This window comes from Homarus americanus, unplaced genomic scaffold (genome assembly GCF_018991925.1).
Source record: "Homarus americanus isolate GMGI-L3 unplaced genomic scaffold, GMGI_Hamer_2.0 scaffold52687, whole genome shotgun sequence".
In the NCBI taxonomy this organism is placed as follows: Eukaryota; Metazoa; Arthropoda; class Malacostraca; order Decapoda; family Nephropidae; genus Homarus; species Homarus americanus.
Window position 1 is genome coordinate 82,360 of NW_024734362.1, and position 17,630 is coordinate 99,989.

Below are 17,630 nucleotides of genomic sequence, written 5' to 3' on the forward strand. Positions count from 1 at the left end.
TTGTGGTCACTCCTTCCTCAGGTGCCACAGCTGGTGATGTGGTCACTCCTTCCTCAGGTGTCACAGCTGGTGATGTGGTCACTCCTTCCTCAGGTGCCACAGCTGGTGATGTGGTCACTCCTTCCTCAGGTGCCACAGCTGGTGATGTGGTCACTCCTTCCTCAGGTGCCACAGCTGGTGATGTGGTCGACGGTGTTACCTCAGGCGTGCTTGACTCGCTGACACTCACTGACGTCACTGATTCAGTAGTGGCACCCTGAGTCGTCTCTCCCTTCTCGGTAGTTCCCGAGGGCTCAGTGACGCTGCCAGTACTAATTTCGTCGTCTGAGGTACTGTCAGTACTTACAGAAGCGTCAGTCACCAATGAGTCGCCAGTGCTGACAGGTTCAGTGTAGAGGGAGGATACGGTAACACTCGGTACCTCGGTAATGTCCAAGCCATCGGTAGCGACGGAGGCCTCAGTAATTACGCTGTCGGTACCGTCGACAGTGGGCATTGACGAGGGGGTGGAGTAATGGTCGGTACCTTCAGGAGCCTCGGAATCACCATCCTCACTGACGCCACTCGGGTCTTCGGTAGTCAACGTCACCTCGGTAACGTAATCCTGTTCCTTATCTTCGGTCTCCGCGGTAGGGGAAAGGGACGGGTATACGGTGGTGGAAGAAGTGATATTGGATGTTGTAGATTCTGTCACTCCTGTTCCGGAACTGTCTGTAGCAGAGGCGCCTATGGGGGTGATGACATCCGTGACTGAGCTGGCAGGAACTTCCACTGAAATGATAAAATGTTTTGATATTATTTTACGTCATTTACAAATACAAATATTCTTACAACTTTGGATTTGATTTAGAAACAAAATTATCTTCAGTTAAAACAAGTCCTATGATTATTTTCTCTTCCCTGTAACAAACATTATCCCTCGTCAGGTCTGTCCTCTCTCACTCTTAGTACTGTACTGGGGTGTTCCTCTTAACATACAGACAGATGCAAGCTGTGTTACATGTCCACAAGAACTACCACCAGAGGCAACATGATGAGGCATAATATAAACATGGACTGTTGCTACTTGTATCTGTATTTTAACCTGAACTTGTATTTATAGCTGTAATAGTACTTGTAATTGAACTTGAAACTGCACTTGTATTTGTATCAGCATCTGCAATGACACTTCGCCTATACCTGTATTGTATTTGTAAATGTACCTAAAATTTTACTTGCATGTCTACCTGTACTTGTACTTGTACCTGTATCTGCACTAGTGTGTACTGTAATTTCGCCACTGGTACAGTCAGGTATGAACAACAAGACCAATATAAAGATAAACAACTTACAGCAATCATACTGGACGGGGCAGCAGCTACCAGCAGGAGCCGGCAGCGCCACGCAGTTGGGCCCAGGGGACACACACTCGAGCGAGGCGCACACGATCTCTCCATCTGAACAGAAACAATCAGAACACTCAGAGTCTGAAGGAACATAATCTCCGTGTTTGTACCAGTTACCATTAGTAGAGATACACGACGAGGCTTCACCGTCCGTCTCAGCTGAAAGGAAAGAACAGAGAATGTAAATATTGTTGTTAATATCTAAGTTTGTTATAACACAGAAATCTCATTAAAATTTAATTTACTGAACAAATATTCTAAATACATATATTTTACATATACTTTACATATATCTTTCATATATAAGTAAAATAATGAACAATATATTGCTCATTAGTTGTTACGTTTAACTTACGACAATTGTAAGTGGGGCAGCACTGATCCACGGAAGGCACCACGGAACACTGCAGGAAGGCCTGGGGAGGAGACGGACACGAGAGCTGCTGACAGTGAACAGTACCGTTGTGACAGATACACTCTGTCTGACAGGGTACTACTGTGGGGACGCTCTCTCCGTCCACATATAGGTTACCCTGACTCACACAACTGTCCGCGATGTCAACACCAGGATCCACCAGGCCAATAGCTTCATCAATAGGCTTTATGGTTGTATCAGGGTAGGTTGGGGCACTGGTGACTACTCCTTCGTCAGTTGGGGCACTGGTGACTGCTCCTTCATCAGTTGGGGCACTGGTGACTGCTCCTTCATCAGTTGGGGCACTGGTGACTACTCCTTCGTCAGTTGGGGCACTGGTGACTGCTCCTTCATCAGTTGGGGCACTGGTGACTGCACCTTCGTCAGTTGGGGCACTGGTGACTGCTCCTTCATCTAGTTGGTACTGGTGACTGCACCTTCGTCTGATTTGGGGGCACTGGTGACTGCTCCTTCGTCAGTTGGGGCACTGGTGACTGCTCCGCTTCATCAGTTGGGAAGCACTGGTGACTACTCCTTCGTCAGTTGGGGCACTGGTGACTGCTCCTTAATCTGGTTGGGAGCACTGGTGACTGCACCTTCATCGGTTGGGGCACTGGTATTTGACTGCTCCTTCGTCGGTGGGGCACTGGTGACTCTTTCCTTCGTCAGTTGGACCACTGTTGACTACTCCTTCTATCAATTTGGGGGCACTGATGACTACTCCTTCGTGGTGGGGCACTGGTGACTGCTCGCTTCGTCAGTTGGGCATGGTGACTACTTCGTCGTCAGTTGGGAGCTTTGGTGACTGCTCTTCGTCAGTTGGGGCACTGGTGACTCTTTCCTTCGTCGGTTGGGGCACTGGCGGTGACTACTCCTTCGTCAGTTGGAGCACTGGTGACTGCTCACCTTCATCAGTTGGGGGCACTGGTGACTGCACCTTCGTCAGTTGGGGCACTGGTGACTGCACCTTCGTCGGATTGAGGCACTGGTGACTGCAGCAAATCAGATTGGGGCACTGGTGACTGCACCTTCGTCGCAGTTGGGAAGGCACTGGTACCGTCTGTTGGGCCACTGGTGACTGCTCGCTTCGTCAGTTGGGGCTGGTGACTGCACCTTCGTCAGTTGGGCCTCGGCAACTGCGCCTTCGTTAGGCAATGGCGGTGACGCTGCAGCGTCAGTTGGGGCACTGGTGACTGCTCCTTCGTCAGTTGGGGCACTGTTGACTGCTCCTTCGTCGGATTGGGGCACTGGTGACTGCTCCTTCGTCGGTTGGGGCACTTTGGCCGGGCACCTGCTCCTTCGTCAGTTGGGGCACTGGTGAGCTGCTCGCTAATCCTGTTGGGGCACTGGTGACTGCTCACGCTTCGTCAGTTGGGGCCTGGTTTTACTGCTCACTTCGTCAGTTGAGACTTTTACTGGTGACTGCTCCTTCGTCGGTTGGGGCACTGGTTGCACTGCTCCTTCGTCTGTTTGGGACACTGGTGACTGCACCTTCGTCAGTTAGAGGCACTGGTGACTGCACCTTCGTCAGTTGGGGCACTGGTGACTGCTCCTTCGTCAGTTGGGGCACTGTTGACTGCTCCTTCGTCAGTTGGGAGGCACTGGTGACTGCACCTTTAGGCTCCGGGTCAGGGGCACTGGTGACTGCACGCTTCGTCGGTTGAGGCACTGGTGACTTCTCCTTCGTCAGTTGGACCACTGGTGACCTGCTCCTTCGTCGGTGCGGGGCACTGGTGACTGCACATCGTCGGTTGGGAGACTTTCGTGACTACCTTCGTCACAGTTGAAATGAAGCGGCTGCTCATGCGTCAGTTGGAGCACTGGTATTACACCTTCGTCAGATTGGGGCTGGTGACTGCCTCCTTCGTCCAGTTGGAGGGCGCGGTGACTGCTCATAAACAGTTGGGGTTTACTGTTGACTGCTCCTTCGTCTGTTGGGGCACTGGTGACCCGCTCGCTTCGTCAGTTGGGGCACTGGTGGCTGCTCCCTTCGTCAGTTGGGGCACTGGTGACTGCCTTCGTCAGTTGGGAAGGCTGACTGCTCCTTCGTCAGTTGGGGCACTGGTGACCTGCTCCTTCGTCCAGTTGGGGCACTGGTGACACACTCCTTCGTCAGTTGGGGCACTGGTGACTACTCACCTTCGTCCAGTTGGGCACTGGTGACTGCTCCCTTCGTCCGTGGTGGGGCACTGGCGGTGACCTTCGTCAGTTGGAAATGGTGACTGCTTTCCTTCGTCGGTTGGGGAGCGCACTGGTATTTCTCCTTCGTCAGTTGGGGTACTTCAGGCACTGCTCGCCTTCGTCTGATTAGGGCACTGGTGACACTCAGCCGTCAGTTGGGGCACTGGTGACTACTCCTTCGTCAGTTAGGGCACTGGTGACTGCTCTTCTCGTCAGTTGGACCCACTGGTGACTGCTCCTTCGTCGAAGTTGGATACCTGGTGACTGCTCCTTCGTCAGTTGGAGGCACTGGTGACTACACCTTCGTCGCAGTTGGGGCACTGGTGACTGCACCTTCGTCAGTTGGGGCACTGGTGATTTACAACTTTCGCTAAGCCGGTTGGGGCACTGGTGGCGCTACTGCGCCTGGCGTCAGATGGGGCGCAGTGACTGCTCCTTCGTCCGGTTGATTGGGCACTGGTGACTGCACCATCGTCAGTTGGGGCGCGGCGTGACTGCTCCCTTCGTCAGTTGGCGCACTGGTTGTGCTCAGCTAACGTCAGTTGGGGCACTTTGGTGACCACTCGCTTGACCAGTTGGGGGCACTGGTGACTGCTCCTTCGTCGGTTGGGGAACTGATTTACTGCTCCTTCGTCAGTTGGGACGCTGGTGACTGCTCCTTCATCAGTTGGGGCACTGGTAACTGCACCTTCGTCAGTTGGGGGCACTGGTGACTGCTACCTTCGTCAGTTGGGGCACTGGTGACTGCTCCTTCGTCAGTTGAACTGAGCTGCTCCTTCGTCGGTTGAACTGGTGACGCTCCTTCGTCTGTTAAGGCACTGTTGACTACACCCTTCGTCAATTTGGGGCACTGGTAGCACAACCTATTTACACAGGTGCGGGCGCACTGGTGACTGCACCTGGCGTCAGTTAGAACTGTTGACTGCACCTTCGTCGAAAGTTGGGGCACTGGTGACTGCACCTTCGTCGGGTTGGGGCTGGCTGACTGCTCCTTCGTCAGTTGGGGCACTGGTGAAGCTTTTTCTCCTTCGTCGGTTGGGGCACTGGTGACTGCACCTTCGTCGGTTGGGCACTGGTGACTGCCCAAATCGTCAGATTGGTGACTGCTCCTTCGTCAGTTTGGGGCGCATTTGACTACGCTTCGTCTGTTGGGGCGACTGCTCCTTCATCAGTTGGGGCACTGGCGTGGTGAGCTGCTGTTGGGGCACTGGCTACACCTTCGTCAGTTGAACGCTGGTGACTGCTCTTTCGTCTGTTTACAGGGCACTGGTGACTGCTCCTTGCGCGTCTGGTTGGGCTTTTTGGTTGCACTGCTCCTTCGTCAGTTGGGGCACTGGTACGGCTGCACCTTCGTCAGTTGGCGGACACTGGAAGTGACTGCACCTTCGTCAGTTGGGCACTGGTGGGTGCTCAACTTCGTCTGGTTGGGACACTGGGCGGTATTTGCACCCTTCTCGGTTAGGACACTGGTGACTACGCTTCGTCGGTGGCACTGATGATTCTCCGCCTTCGGTTGGGCTGGTATTCGTCGAGTTGGACACTGACTTTCTCGACAGTTGGGCTTTTGGCGCTAAACTGGTGACGCCACAGCCTTCTCAGTTGGGCACTGGCGCTCGTCTTGGTTGGGCACTGGTGACGGCACCGTCAGTTGGGGCTGGCGGCTACTGCTCATCAGTGGGCACTGGTGACTGCACCTTCGTCAGTTAAGGGCACTGGTGACTGCACCTTCGTCGGATTGGACCACTGGTGACTGCACCTTCGTCAGTTGGGGCACTGGTGACTGCTCCTTCGTCGGATTGGGCACTGGTGACTGCTCCTTCGTCAGTTGAAGGGCTGGTGACTGCTCCTTCGTCAGTTGGGAACACTGGTGACTGCACCTTCGTCGGGCTGGGGCACTGGTGGCTGCACGCTGTTCAGTTGGGGCACTGGTGACTGAACAGCTGCGTCGGTTGGGGCACTGGCATTGACTGCTCCTTCGTCTGATTTGGAGGCACTGGTGACTGCTCCTTCGTCAGTTGGGGCACTGGTGATTGCACGCTTCGTCGGTTGGGGAACTGAAGCGGCTGCACCTTCGTCAGTTGGGGCACTGGTGACTGCTCCTTCGTCAGTTAGGGCGCAGCGGGCTGCTCCTTCGTCTGTTCCACAGGGCTGGTGACTGCTCCTTCGTCAGTTGGGCACTGATGACTGCCGTCAGTTGGGGCACTGGTGACTGCACCTTCGTCGGTCAGGGGCACTGGTGACTGCTCCTTCGTCTGTTGGACACTGGTATTTTGACTGCACCTTCGTCAGTTGGGGCACTGGTGACTGCACACCATCGTCAGTTGGGGCACTGGTGATGGCTACACCATCGTCAGTTAGGGCACTGGTGACTGCTCCTTCGTCAGTTGGGGCACTTGTGACTGCTCCTTCGTCAGTTGGGGCACTTGTGACTCTGTAACCTTCGTCTGGTTGGGGCACTGGGCTTTCACCATCGTCGGTTAGTAACTTTTTGTTGACTGCTCCTTCTAAATCGATTTGGACACTTGTGACTGCTCCTTCGTCAGTTGGGGCACGCAGCTGACTACTCCTTCGTCGGTTGGGGCACTGGCGGCTGCACCTTCGTCAGTTGGGGCACTGATGCACCGCCTCCTTCTTCAGTTGTGGCACTGGTGACTGCTCCTAGCCCTTCAGTTGTGGCACTGGTGACTGCTCCTTCTTCACTTGGTAGTTCCACCACTGAAATACAATACATCAGTACAATTAAGTCACTAGTACACATCCTGTAGAGTCATGCTGTACTCGACAGATTGAGGGTTTTAGGTTTAAGTTTACTTAAGGTACCTGAGGTAACCTTATCTAACCCAACCAAATGTGATGTAAGAAAACAAATACAATACCCCAAAAAAGTTTACTGGACATGACTGGAAATGTAATGAATAAACTGATTAGATAAACTTAAAAATAATTTCTATATTTCTTCAAGTTTAAGGTGCTGAATAAATAACATTATCTAGTAAAATGTAAGAACTTTACTCTACCAAACTGCTTACCACAGTCATATTCTTCTGGACAGCAGGTTCCTGTAGACTGTATAACTGGTTTACAGTTAGTGCCAGTCGGAGGAGGACACTCTAAGGTGGCACAGATTATCTCGCCTCCCAGACAGTAACAGTCACTGCACACGTCTGAGCTGGGTACATATTCATCTTCAAAGTACTGGACGCCGCCACGAATACAGCCAGGTGAGGGTGTGGCTTCTGGCTCTGCTGTAGCTGTAGTAGTGATAACATTATTATTTAATTTTAACAAAACATAAACATGGAAAACTTTAATTTGTTATGAACTGTTCATTCAACATATAAGGAAAATTACCCTCCTTATTTCATGAAAGGAAGAAAACCTAATGGTATAATACAAGGATTCTCGATTAGTGGTTGGTTTGTGTAACTGACGACCCTATCGTAAATCGAATACTCGTAAATGAAACCCTGTTTATCAATTGAATATCATTATGAATTGAATATGTTCTTCGAAGTCTCCTCTGGCAGTGAACAACAATAATAATCTGAAGTATATTTATTCTGGGTGATATACACTACTGTAATAAGTTAAAACTCACGGCAGTCATATGAAGGACAGCACTGCTCAGGGTCTTGGCGGAGGAAGGCAGGAGGCGGTGATGGACAAGCCTTCAAGGTACATTCAATTAACTGGTTCACACAAGTGCAGGACTTTTGACAAGGTAACTCAGTGGGGATCGAGGCGCCATTGCAACAGCGGCACCATGGTAAAGACAGTATCCTTCTTCTAGCTGCTCGTGCAGGTTGGGGAGGGCTCAGTGGTCATTTCTTGTCTACAACTTCAGTGGATGTTTCAACAGTTACATTTGAGACATCAGTGGATGTCTCAGGAACTTCTTCCATGTCTGAAAATGTTGCACAGTTAGATTTGTATCAATAGTTTTCCTTTATTCTCAACACAAAAAGTTCCATTGGTCAATATAAGATCTTTATTTTGCAGTGAGTTTCTTATTCACTAAGAGCAAAGAAAAAAGTCTTAATGTATCTATCTTCAAAAACTGTAATGGTGTTCAGTAAATGGGATTGAAATTGTTGTCAAAGCTACTTGAAATAGGAATCATTAGAGGCTCAAACACTGAAATTGTAATGTTATCAGTAAAACCGAGTAAATTCCTCATGGCTGTTATCCATTATGTAGGGAAACGTTCTCTATTATGACACTTACCACACTGGTACTCCTCTGGGCAGCAGGTTCCTGTAGACTGTATAACTGGTTTACAGTTAGTGCCAGTCGGAGGAGGACACTCTAAGGTGGCACAGATTATCTCGCCTCCCAAACAGTAACAGTCACTGCACACGTCTGAGCTGGGTACATATTCATCTTCAAAGTACTGGACGCCGCCACGAATACAGCCAGGTGAGGGTGTGGCTTCTGGCTCTGCTGTAGCTGTAGTAGTGATAACATTATTATTTAATTTTAACAAAACATAAACATGGAAAACTTTAATTTGTTATGAACTGTTCATTCAACATGTAAGGGAAAATTACCTCCTTATTTCATGAAAGGAAGGAAAACCTAATGGTATAATACAAGGATTCCTCGATTAGTGGTTGGTTTGTGTAACTGACGACCCTATCGTAAATCGAATACTCGTAAATGAAACCCTGTTTATCAATTGAATATCATTATGAATTGTGAAATATGTTCTTCGAAGTCTCCTCTGGCAGTGAACAACAATGTAATCACATGAAGTATATTTATTCTGGAGTGATATACACTACTGTAATAAGTTAAAACTCACGGCAGTCATATGAAGGACAGCACTGCTCAGGGTCTTGGAGCGGCTGGCAGCGGAGGAAGGCAGGAGGCGGTGATGGACAAGCCTTCAAGGTACATTCAATTAACTGGTTCACACAAGTGCAGGACTTTTGACAAGGTAACTCAGTGGGGATCGAGGCGCCATTAGCAACAGCGGCACCATGGTAAAGACAATATCCTTCTTCTAGCTGCTCCGTGCCAGAGGTTGGGGAGGGCTCAGTGGTCATTTCCTTGTCTGCAACTTCAGTGGATGTTTCAACAGTTACATTTGAGACATCAGTGGATGTCTCAGGAACTTCTTCCATGTCTGAAAATGTTGCACAGTTAGATTTGTATCAATAGTTTTCCTTTATTCTCAACACAAAAAGTTCCATTGGTCAATATAAGATCTTTTTATTTTGCAGTGAGTTTCTTATTCACTTAAGAGCAAAGAAAAAAGTCTTAATGTATCTATCTTCAACCAAAACTGTAATGGTGTTCAGTAAATGGGATAAAATGAAATTGTTGTCAAAGCTACTTGAAATAGGAATCATTAGAGGCTCAGAAAACACTGAAATTGTAATGTTATCAGTAAAACCGAGTAAATTCCTCATGGCTGTTATCCATTATGTAGGGAAACGTTCTCTATTATGACACTTACCACACTGGTACTCCTCTGGGCAGCAGGTTCCTGAAGACTGTATAACTGGTTTACAGTTAGTGCCAGTCGGAGGAGGACACTCTAAGGTGGCACAGATTATCTCGCCTCCCAGACAGTAACAGTCAGTGCACACGTCTGAGCTGGGGATATGGTCTTCCTCTAAGAACTGGACGCCGTCACTGAAGCACCCGGGTGGTGATGTGGCTTCTGGCTCTGGAGCAGCTGTAACAGTTTTTTTTTTTAACATAACATACACATACATATCTTTTTGTCTGTTATGGTCTGTTTACTCAATCCACAAAGGAAGGTTATACTATACATAAACTACTTATTTCACTCAGTAAAGGGAGGTGAACCTAATGGTATACTATATTAATTCCAAATAATACACGTGTACCTCAATAAATGTTTAGGGTTCGTTCCTGAAGACCATATCATAAATAAAATGATCACAAATCGAATAATCGTAAATCAAATCTCATTTATCAAATGAATATCATTATGAATTGTAAAATATGTTATTCAAAGAAAAAGACTCCTTTAGTAGTATACAACAATGTTATTAAAATAAATTAATTTATTCTGGAGTGATATACACTATTGTAATAAGTTAAAACTCACGGCAGTCATATGAAGGACAGCACTGCTCAGGGTCTTGGAGCGGCTGGCAGCGGAGGAAGGCAGGAGGCGGTGATGGACAAGCCTTCAAGGTACATTCAATTAACTGGTTCACACAAGTGCAGGACTTTTGACAAGGTAACTCAGTGGGGATCGAGGCGCCATTAGCAACAGCGGCACCATGGTAAAGACAATATCCTTCTTCTAGCTGCTCCGTGCCAGAGGTTGGGGAGGGCTCAGTGGTCATTTCCTTGTCTGCAACTTCAGTGGATGTTTCAACAGTTACATTTGAGACATCAGTGGATGTCTCAGGAACTTCTTCCATGTCTGAAAATGTTGCACAGTTAGATTTGTATCAATAGTTTTCCTTTATTCTCAACACAAAAAGTTCCATTGGTCAATATAAGATCTTTTTGCAGTGAGTTTCTTATTCACTTAAGAGCAAAGAAAAAGTCTTAATGTATCTATCTTCAACCAAAACTGTAATGGTGTTCAGTAAATGGGATAAAATGAAATTGTTGTCAAAGCTACTTGAAATAGGAATCATTAGAGGCTCAGAAAACACTGAAGTTGTAATGTTATCAGTAAAACCGAGTAAATTCCTCATGGCTGTTATCCATTATGTAGGGAAACGTTCTCTATTATGACACTTACCACACTGGTACTCCTCTGGGCAGCAGGTTCCTGAAGACTGTATAACTGGTTTACAGTTAGTGCCAGTCGGAGGAGGACACTCTAAGGTGGCACAGATTATCTCGCCTCCCAGACAGTAACAGTCAGTGCACATGTCTGAGCTGGGGATATGGTCTTCCTCTAAGAACTGGACGCCGTCACGAACACAGCCGGGTGAGGGTGTGGCTTCTGGCTCCAAGATAGCTGTAGTTGTGGTAACATTATTATTTTTTATAACATAACATAAACATTGTATCTTTTATTTTGATTGACTGTGTATTCAATAATTAAAGCAATATAATCGAAACTTGGTGTCCAAATCACTATATAAAAGGAAAGGTATCTGAAAAACATGGAGGTTGTTATAGAAGATACACATAAAACTTACGACAGTCATACGAAGGGCAGCATTGCTCAGGGTCTTGCTGGGGCTGGCAGCGTAGGAAGGTGGGAGGAGGTGCTGGACAAGCCTTCAGGGTACAAGCAATAATACTGTTCTCACACATGCAGGATTTGTGACAGGGTATGGCATTGGGGACCAGGGCGCCGTTGTCGTAGGTAATGCCCTTTTGGATACATTTTCCTTCACCAGGAACTCCCACTTCCGGTTGATGTAATCCTCCTTCTGTGGTGACCTCTCCTTCAAGAGTGGATGACGTCACTTCCTTTGGTGCTGTTTCAGTGGATGTCTCATCAACAGTTGGGGTTTCAGTGGATGTCTCATCAACAGTTGGAGTATCAGTGGATGTCTCATCAACAGTTGGAGTATCAGTGGATGTCTCATCAGTCAGTGGATGTCTCATCAACAGTTGGAGTATCAGTGGATGTCTCATCGGTAGTGGAGACAACAGTGGGTTCACCAGTAGAAGGCACTTCCGTGGCTGAGGTCTCACTGCCAATTTCTGTTACAGCATCAGGGAGGGACGACGATCCTTTCTCCGTTACGAAGGTCATAGGAGTAGTGAGTATATTGTTGTCATCTGGAGCTGTGGTTCTCGTCTCCAGAGGTATCACAGGGCCCGTCACCTCTGGTCCCTCCGTTGAAGATGTAGTTCCTACACTTGGGCCGCCGGTGATGACTGAGGGCTGGGTCACGGGCGTCTCAACAGCCGTATCTGTGGAGTCCGTTGGTAGTGTGTCGCCATCAGGCTGCTGACTTGTTGAGGGTGTGGTGGCGCCTGGGTGTGTGGTAGTATTGTCCGAGAGCAAATCTGCCGTGTCGATCACATCTACGAAAAGGAAAGATGATACTGAGTTTTTGTTGCTATGAACTATCTTTGTGTGCTATCATTGACGTCTTTTCAATAACAGAAGATAATAAACATGGTTCTTATGTTGTCGTTTTACTTGATTTAAAATATTCTATAAGATCTCTAAGCGACCTTGTCCATCCGCCTACTCTTTAAAGGCTCTGTCCTCCCTCCATCTAACCTAACTTAAACATTAGGATTAAGTCTCAGTCCTAAAAGATAAAATTAGTAAAGGGGCCTATTCCTAATGGCCAACTCGGATTACGTTAGGTTAGGTTAGGTTGGGTTTTGTTACATTTGGCTGGATTAGGCTTGGTTTCATTAGATTAGAAATGGTTAGGTTAAAGTTGGGGTCATATTACGATTGGTAGACTATGAGGTTAGGTAAGGTTGGGGCATGTTAGTACTGGAGACTGTCTGAACTTATAAAACTTACCACAGTCGTATTTAACTGGGCAGCATTCACCCCCAGGCACTTGGGTAGGCTTGCAGTTGTGGCCAGCAGGCGGGGGGCACTCCACGTAAGCACAGATCGTCTCCCCACCCAGGCAGTAACAGTCGACACAGTAGTCAGACTGAGGTATGTATTCACCTTCGTAATACTGGATATCGTCATACACACATCCAGCAGGCATCTCCGTCACCTCTGTCTCAATCGGAGCTGAAAAAGCCATAATTCGTTGAGCAAAATTATCAATATAAATAAAAGCTAACAGAAACAGTACTCCAATTACCTATTAGTTTATTTTCTTTAAGGTCGAGATATGAGAGTTAAGGTTTAGTGGAAATATTGGGGATATTTTGACTATGTTGGAGTCTATGAACAAGAGAATTTATAATAAAAACGCTACACTGTATGTTTGTATGTGTGTGTGTGTGTGTGTGTGTGTGTGTGTGTGTGTGTTAGAAGATAGGTACTTACGGCATGAATACTCAGGGCAACATTCCCCTTCGGCCAACACAGACGAGCACCTCAGGAAGGCTGGAGGGGCGGGCGGACAGGACGCGTATTCACACTTCACCTTGCCAGCGACACACTGACAGGACTCTTGACACACATCATTCACGGGCACGGGAGAGTTGTTGTCATAGAGAACCCCTCTTGCCTTACACCCGCCATCAGGAACTGAAGACTCGGTGTACCCTCCTGCAGGTGTGTGGATAAACTCCGTAACAGCTTCCTCAGTACTCGGAGTGTCATCAACATCAGAGGGAGTAACGCCAGTGGATGTCTCATCAACAGTTGGGGTATCAGTGGATGTCTCATCACCAGTTGGAGTATCAGTGGATGTCTCATCAACAGTTGGAGCATCAGTGGATGTCTCATCAACAGTTGGAGCATCAGTGGATGTCTCGTCAACAGATGGAGCATCAGTGGATGTCTCATCAACAGTTGGGGTATCAGTGGATGTCTCATCAACAGTTGGAGCATCAGTGGATGTCTCATCAACAGTTGGAGCATCAGTGGATGTCCCATCAGCAGTTGGAGTATCAGTGGATGTCTCATCAACAGTTGGAGTATCAGTGGATGTCTCATCAATAGTTGCAGTATCAGTGGATGTCTCATCAACAGTTGCAGTATCAGTGGATGTCTCATCAACAGTTGGAGTATCAGTGGATGTCTCATCAACAGTTGCAGTATCAGTGGATGTCTCATCAACAGTTGCAGTATCAGTGGATGTCTCATCAACAGTTGGAGCATCAGTGGATGTCTCATCAACAGTTGCAGTATCAGTGGATGTCTCATCAACAGTTGCAGTATCAGTGGATGTCTCATCAACAGTTGGAGCATCAGTGGATGTCTCATCAGCAGTTGGGGTATCACTGGATGTCTCATCAACAGTTGCAGTATCAGTGGATGTCTCATCAACAGTTGGAGCATCAGTGGATGTCTCATCAACAGTTGGGGTATCAGTGGATGCCTCATCAACAGTTGCAGTATCAGTGGATGTCTCATCAACTGTTGGAGTATCAGTGGATGTCTCATCAACAGTTGGGGTATCAGTGGATGTCTCATCAGCAGTTGGGGTATCAGTGGATGTCTCATCAACAGTTGCAGTATCAGTGGATGTCTCATCAACAGTTGGAGTATCAGTGGATGTCTCATCAGCAGTTTGGAGCATCAGTGGATGTCTGTCAACGGTTGGAGTGTCGATGGATGTCTCTCATCAACTTGATTTGGGGAGTATCAGTGGATGTCTCATGCTTGGTTGGAGCATCAGTGGATGTCTCATCAGCAGTTGGAGCATCGGTAGATGTCTCATCAAGGAGTTGGGGTATCCAGTGGATGTCTGTAACAGTTAGACATCAGTGGATGTCTCTCATCAAGAGTTAGGGAGTATCAGTGGATGTCTCATCAACAGTTGGAGCATCGGTGGATGTCACATCAGCAGTTGGGAGTATCAGTGGATGTCTCATCAACGGATTTGGAGCATCAGTGGATGTCTGTCAACAGTTGGAGCATCAGTGAATGTCTCATCAACGGTTGGGGGTATCCGGTGGATGTCTCATCAACGGTTGGGCATCAGTGGATGTCTCATCAACAGTTGGGGTATCAGTGGATGTCTCATCAACAGTTGGAGTATCAGTGGATGTCTCATCAACAGTTGGAGCATCAGTGGATGTCTCATCAACAGTTGGAGCATCAGTGGATGTCTCATCAACAGTTGGAGCATCAGTGGATGTCTCATCAACAGTTGGGGTATCAGTGGATGTCTCATCAACAGTTGGAGCATCAGTGGATGTCTCATCAACAGTTTGAGTATCAGTGGATGTCTCATCAACAGTTGGAGTATCAGTGGATGTCTCATCAACAGTTGGGGTATCAGTGGATGTCTCATCAACAGTTGGAGTAACAGTGGATGTCTCATCAACGGTTGGGGGTATCAGTGGATGTCTCATCAGCAGTTGGAGTAACAGTTGATGTCTCACCAAGCAGTTGGGGTATCAGTGGATGTCTCATCAACAGTTGGAGCATCAGTGGATGTCTCACCAACAGTTGGGGTATCAGTGGATGTCTCATCAACAGTTGGAGTTTCAGTGGATGTCTCATCAACAGTTGGAGCATCAGTGGATGTCTCATCAACAGTTGGGGTATCAGTGGATGTCTCATCAACAGTTGGAGCATCAGTGGATGTCTCATCAACAGTTGGAGTATCAGTAGGCTGGTGGAGCTCATCTGTTGCAGGTTTCTTATCAACAGTGACGCCCTCTACTATTGGCGACTCTGTGTAAAGTCCTTCTGTTGTACGGATAGATTCTGTGAAGTCTTCAGTAACAGTAGTTCCCTCAGTGGATGTCTCATCAACAGTTGGAGTATCAGTGGATGTCTCATCAACAGTTGGAGTATCAGTAGGCTGGTGGAGCTCATCTGTTGCAGGTTTCTTATCAACAGTGACGCCCTCTACTATTGGCGACTCTGTGTAAAGTCCTTCTGTTGTACGGATAGATTCTGTGAAGTCTTCAGTAACAGTAGTTCCCTCAGTGGATGTCTCATCAACAGTTGGGGTATCAGTGGATGTCTCACCAACAGTTGGGGTATCAGTGGATGTCTCATCAACAGTTGGAGCATCAGTGGATGTCTCACCAACAGTTGGGGTATCAGTGGATGTCTCATCAACAGTTGGAGCATCAGTGGATGTCTCACCAACAGTTGGGGTATCAGTGGATGTCTCACCAACAGTTGGGGTATCAATGGATGTCTCATCAACAGTTGGGGTATCAGTGGATGTCTCATCAACAGTTGGAGTATCAGTAGGCTGGTGGAGCTCATCTGTTGCAGGTTTCTTATCAACAGTGACGCCCTCTACTATTGGCGACTCTGTGTAAAGTCCTTCTGTTGTACGGATAGATTCTGTGAAGTCTTCAGTAACAGTAGTTCCCTCAGTGGATGTCTCATCAACAGTTGGAGCATCAGTGGATGTCTCATCAACAGTTGGAGTATCAGTAGGCTGGTGGAGCTCATCTGTTGCAGGTTTCTTATCAACAGTGACGCCCTCTACTATTGGCGACTCTGTGTAAAGTCCTTCTGTTGTACGGATAGATTCTGTGAAGTCTTCAGTAACAGTAGTTCCCTCAGTGGATGTCTCATCAACAGTTGGGGTATCAATGGATGTCTCATCAACAGTTGGCGAATCAGTGGATGTCTCATCAACAGTTGGGGTATCAGTGGATGTCTCATCAACAGTTGGAGCATCAGTGGATGTCTCATCAACAGTTGGAGCATCAGTGGATGTCTCATCAACAGTTGGAGCATCAGTGGATGTCTCATCAACAATTGGGGTATCAGTGGATGTCTCATCAACAGTTGGGGTATCAGTGGATGTCTCATCAACAGTTGGGGTATCAGTGGATGTCTCATCAACAGTTGGAGCATCAGTGGATGTCTCATCAACCCAGTTTGGAGTATCAGTGGATATCTCCATCAACGGTTAAGGTATCCAGAATGCCATCAACAGTTGGAGCATCAGTGGATGTCTCATCAACACTTGGAGCATCAGTGGATGTCTCATCAACAGTTGGGGTATCAGTGGATGTCTCATCAACAGTTGGAGCATCAGTGGATGTCTCATCAACAGTTGGGGTATCAGTGGATGTCTCATCAACAGTTGGAGCATCAGTGGATGTCTCATCAACAGTTGGGGTATCAGTGGATGTCTCATCAACAGTTGGAGCATCAGTGGATGTCTCATCAACAGTTGGGGTATCAGTGGATGTCTCATCAACAGTTGGAACATCAGTGGATGTCTCATCAATAGTTGCAGTATCAGTGGATGTCTCATCAACAGTTGGAGCATCAGTGGATGTCTCATCAACAGTTGGGGTATCAGTGGATGTCTCATCAACAGCTGGGGTATCAGTGGATGTCTCATCAACAGCTGGGACATCAACATCACTTGGTCGGTCAGGGGAGGCGACGGTGACCTGGGTGTCGGGACTCTCACTGGGCTGGGTGGTGGTCAGGTACTCCACAGTTGTTGTTGTTAGCTCGGCTGGAAGGTGGAGGATTGTCAGTTAGGTCCATGACTCAATGCATGGCGATGATAGATAAAATTCCCCCAAATAGAACAGTAAATTAGTCAATTTTAAGAAACCTTTACTAGAACCTAATAAACTTATTTTGTGATTTAAGAATATTTTACTGGTGATCATGTAAAGACTTTATTGAAATAAGAACAGGGGCGGAAGGTGAAATACGTGATCTGAAATTCAGTTAATGTAAATGTTAAGATATCTGTGACACTGTTTCTCTTTAGGATAAATTTTCAATACAGGATTATAATGAAAATTACTTAATATACTTCTGAACAGTTATACACAACATGCAAAATACCTGTTACACACACACACACACACACACACACACACACACACACACACACACACACACACACACACACACACACACACTCTATATCTTCCGATGCATTAAACCAAGTTATCTAAGTGATCGTTAAGTAAATATAAATTACCTTAAAAAATATAATTGCTTATTTACAAAGGGAGGTATTTTTTGTTTTGTTTTAGCCATGTTTAACTACCTTAGACATACACAAAACTCAGACTCACCAGGTAGACAGACATTTAGACAGGTGTGGACAGGTTTACATGCAAGAGGATATTTTATAAGTTGCAGTCTAGTCTCACATTCT

The 17,630-nt window shown here is 47.2% G+C and overlaps 1 protein-coding gene and 1 long non-coding RNA gene across 3 annotated transcripts in view; both read right to left on the bottom strand.

The window, feature by feature from the left end:
- Positions 1-17,630, bottom strand: part of LOC121870214 (mucin-2-like) — a 38,624-nt gene that overhangs the window by 5,201 nt on the left and 15,793 nt on the right. The window contains 20 exon segments of the mRNA XM_042371990.1: positions 9-771; positions 1,332-1,544; positions 1,741-2,208; positions 6,262-6,285; positions 6,604-6,696; positions 7,011-7,232; positions 7,580-7,771; positions 7,805-7,885; positions 8,206-8,427; positions 8,783-9,106; positions 9,440-9,661; positions 10,061-10,384; positions 10,712-10,933; positions 11,118-11,520; positions 11,522-11,958; positions 12,416-12,640; positions 12,902-14,112; positions 14,495-14,844; positions 14,976-16,364; positions 16,408-16,970. Of these exon segments, the coding sequence (XP_042227924.1) occupies positions 9-771; positions 1,332-1,544; positions 1,741-2,208; positions 6,262-6,285; positions 6,604-6,696; positions 7,011-7,232; positions 7,580-7,771; positions 7,805-7,885; positions 8,206-8,427; positions 8,783-9,106; positions 9,440-9,661; positions 10,061-10,384; positions 10,712-10,933; positions 11,118-11,520; positions 11,522-11,958; positions 12,416-12,640; positions 12,902-14,112; positions 14,495-14,844; positions 14,976-16,364; positions 16,408-16,970 (7,948 nt within the window).
- On the bottom strand, positions 3,245-6,085 carry LOC121870223. 2 transcript variants are annotated; one of them, XR_006089679.1, is made up of 3 exons: positions 6,051-6,085; positions 5,738-5,767; positions 3,245-3,382 (listed from the first exon to the last, which is right to left on the bottom strand). It is a non-coding gene; the product is annotated as an uncharacterized LOC121870223 (long non-coding RNA). The 2 variants fall into 2 exon arrangements; XR_006089678.1 differs by lacking the exon at positions 5,738-5,767 and adding an exon at positions 4,702-4,731 and having other exon boundaries at positions 6,051-6,081.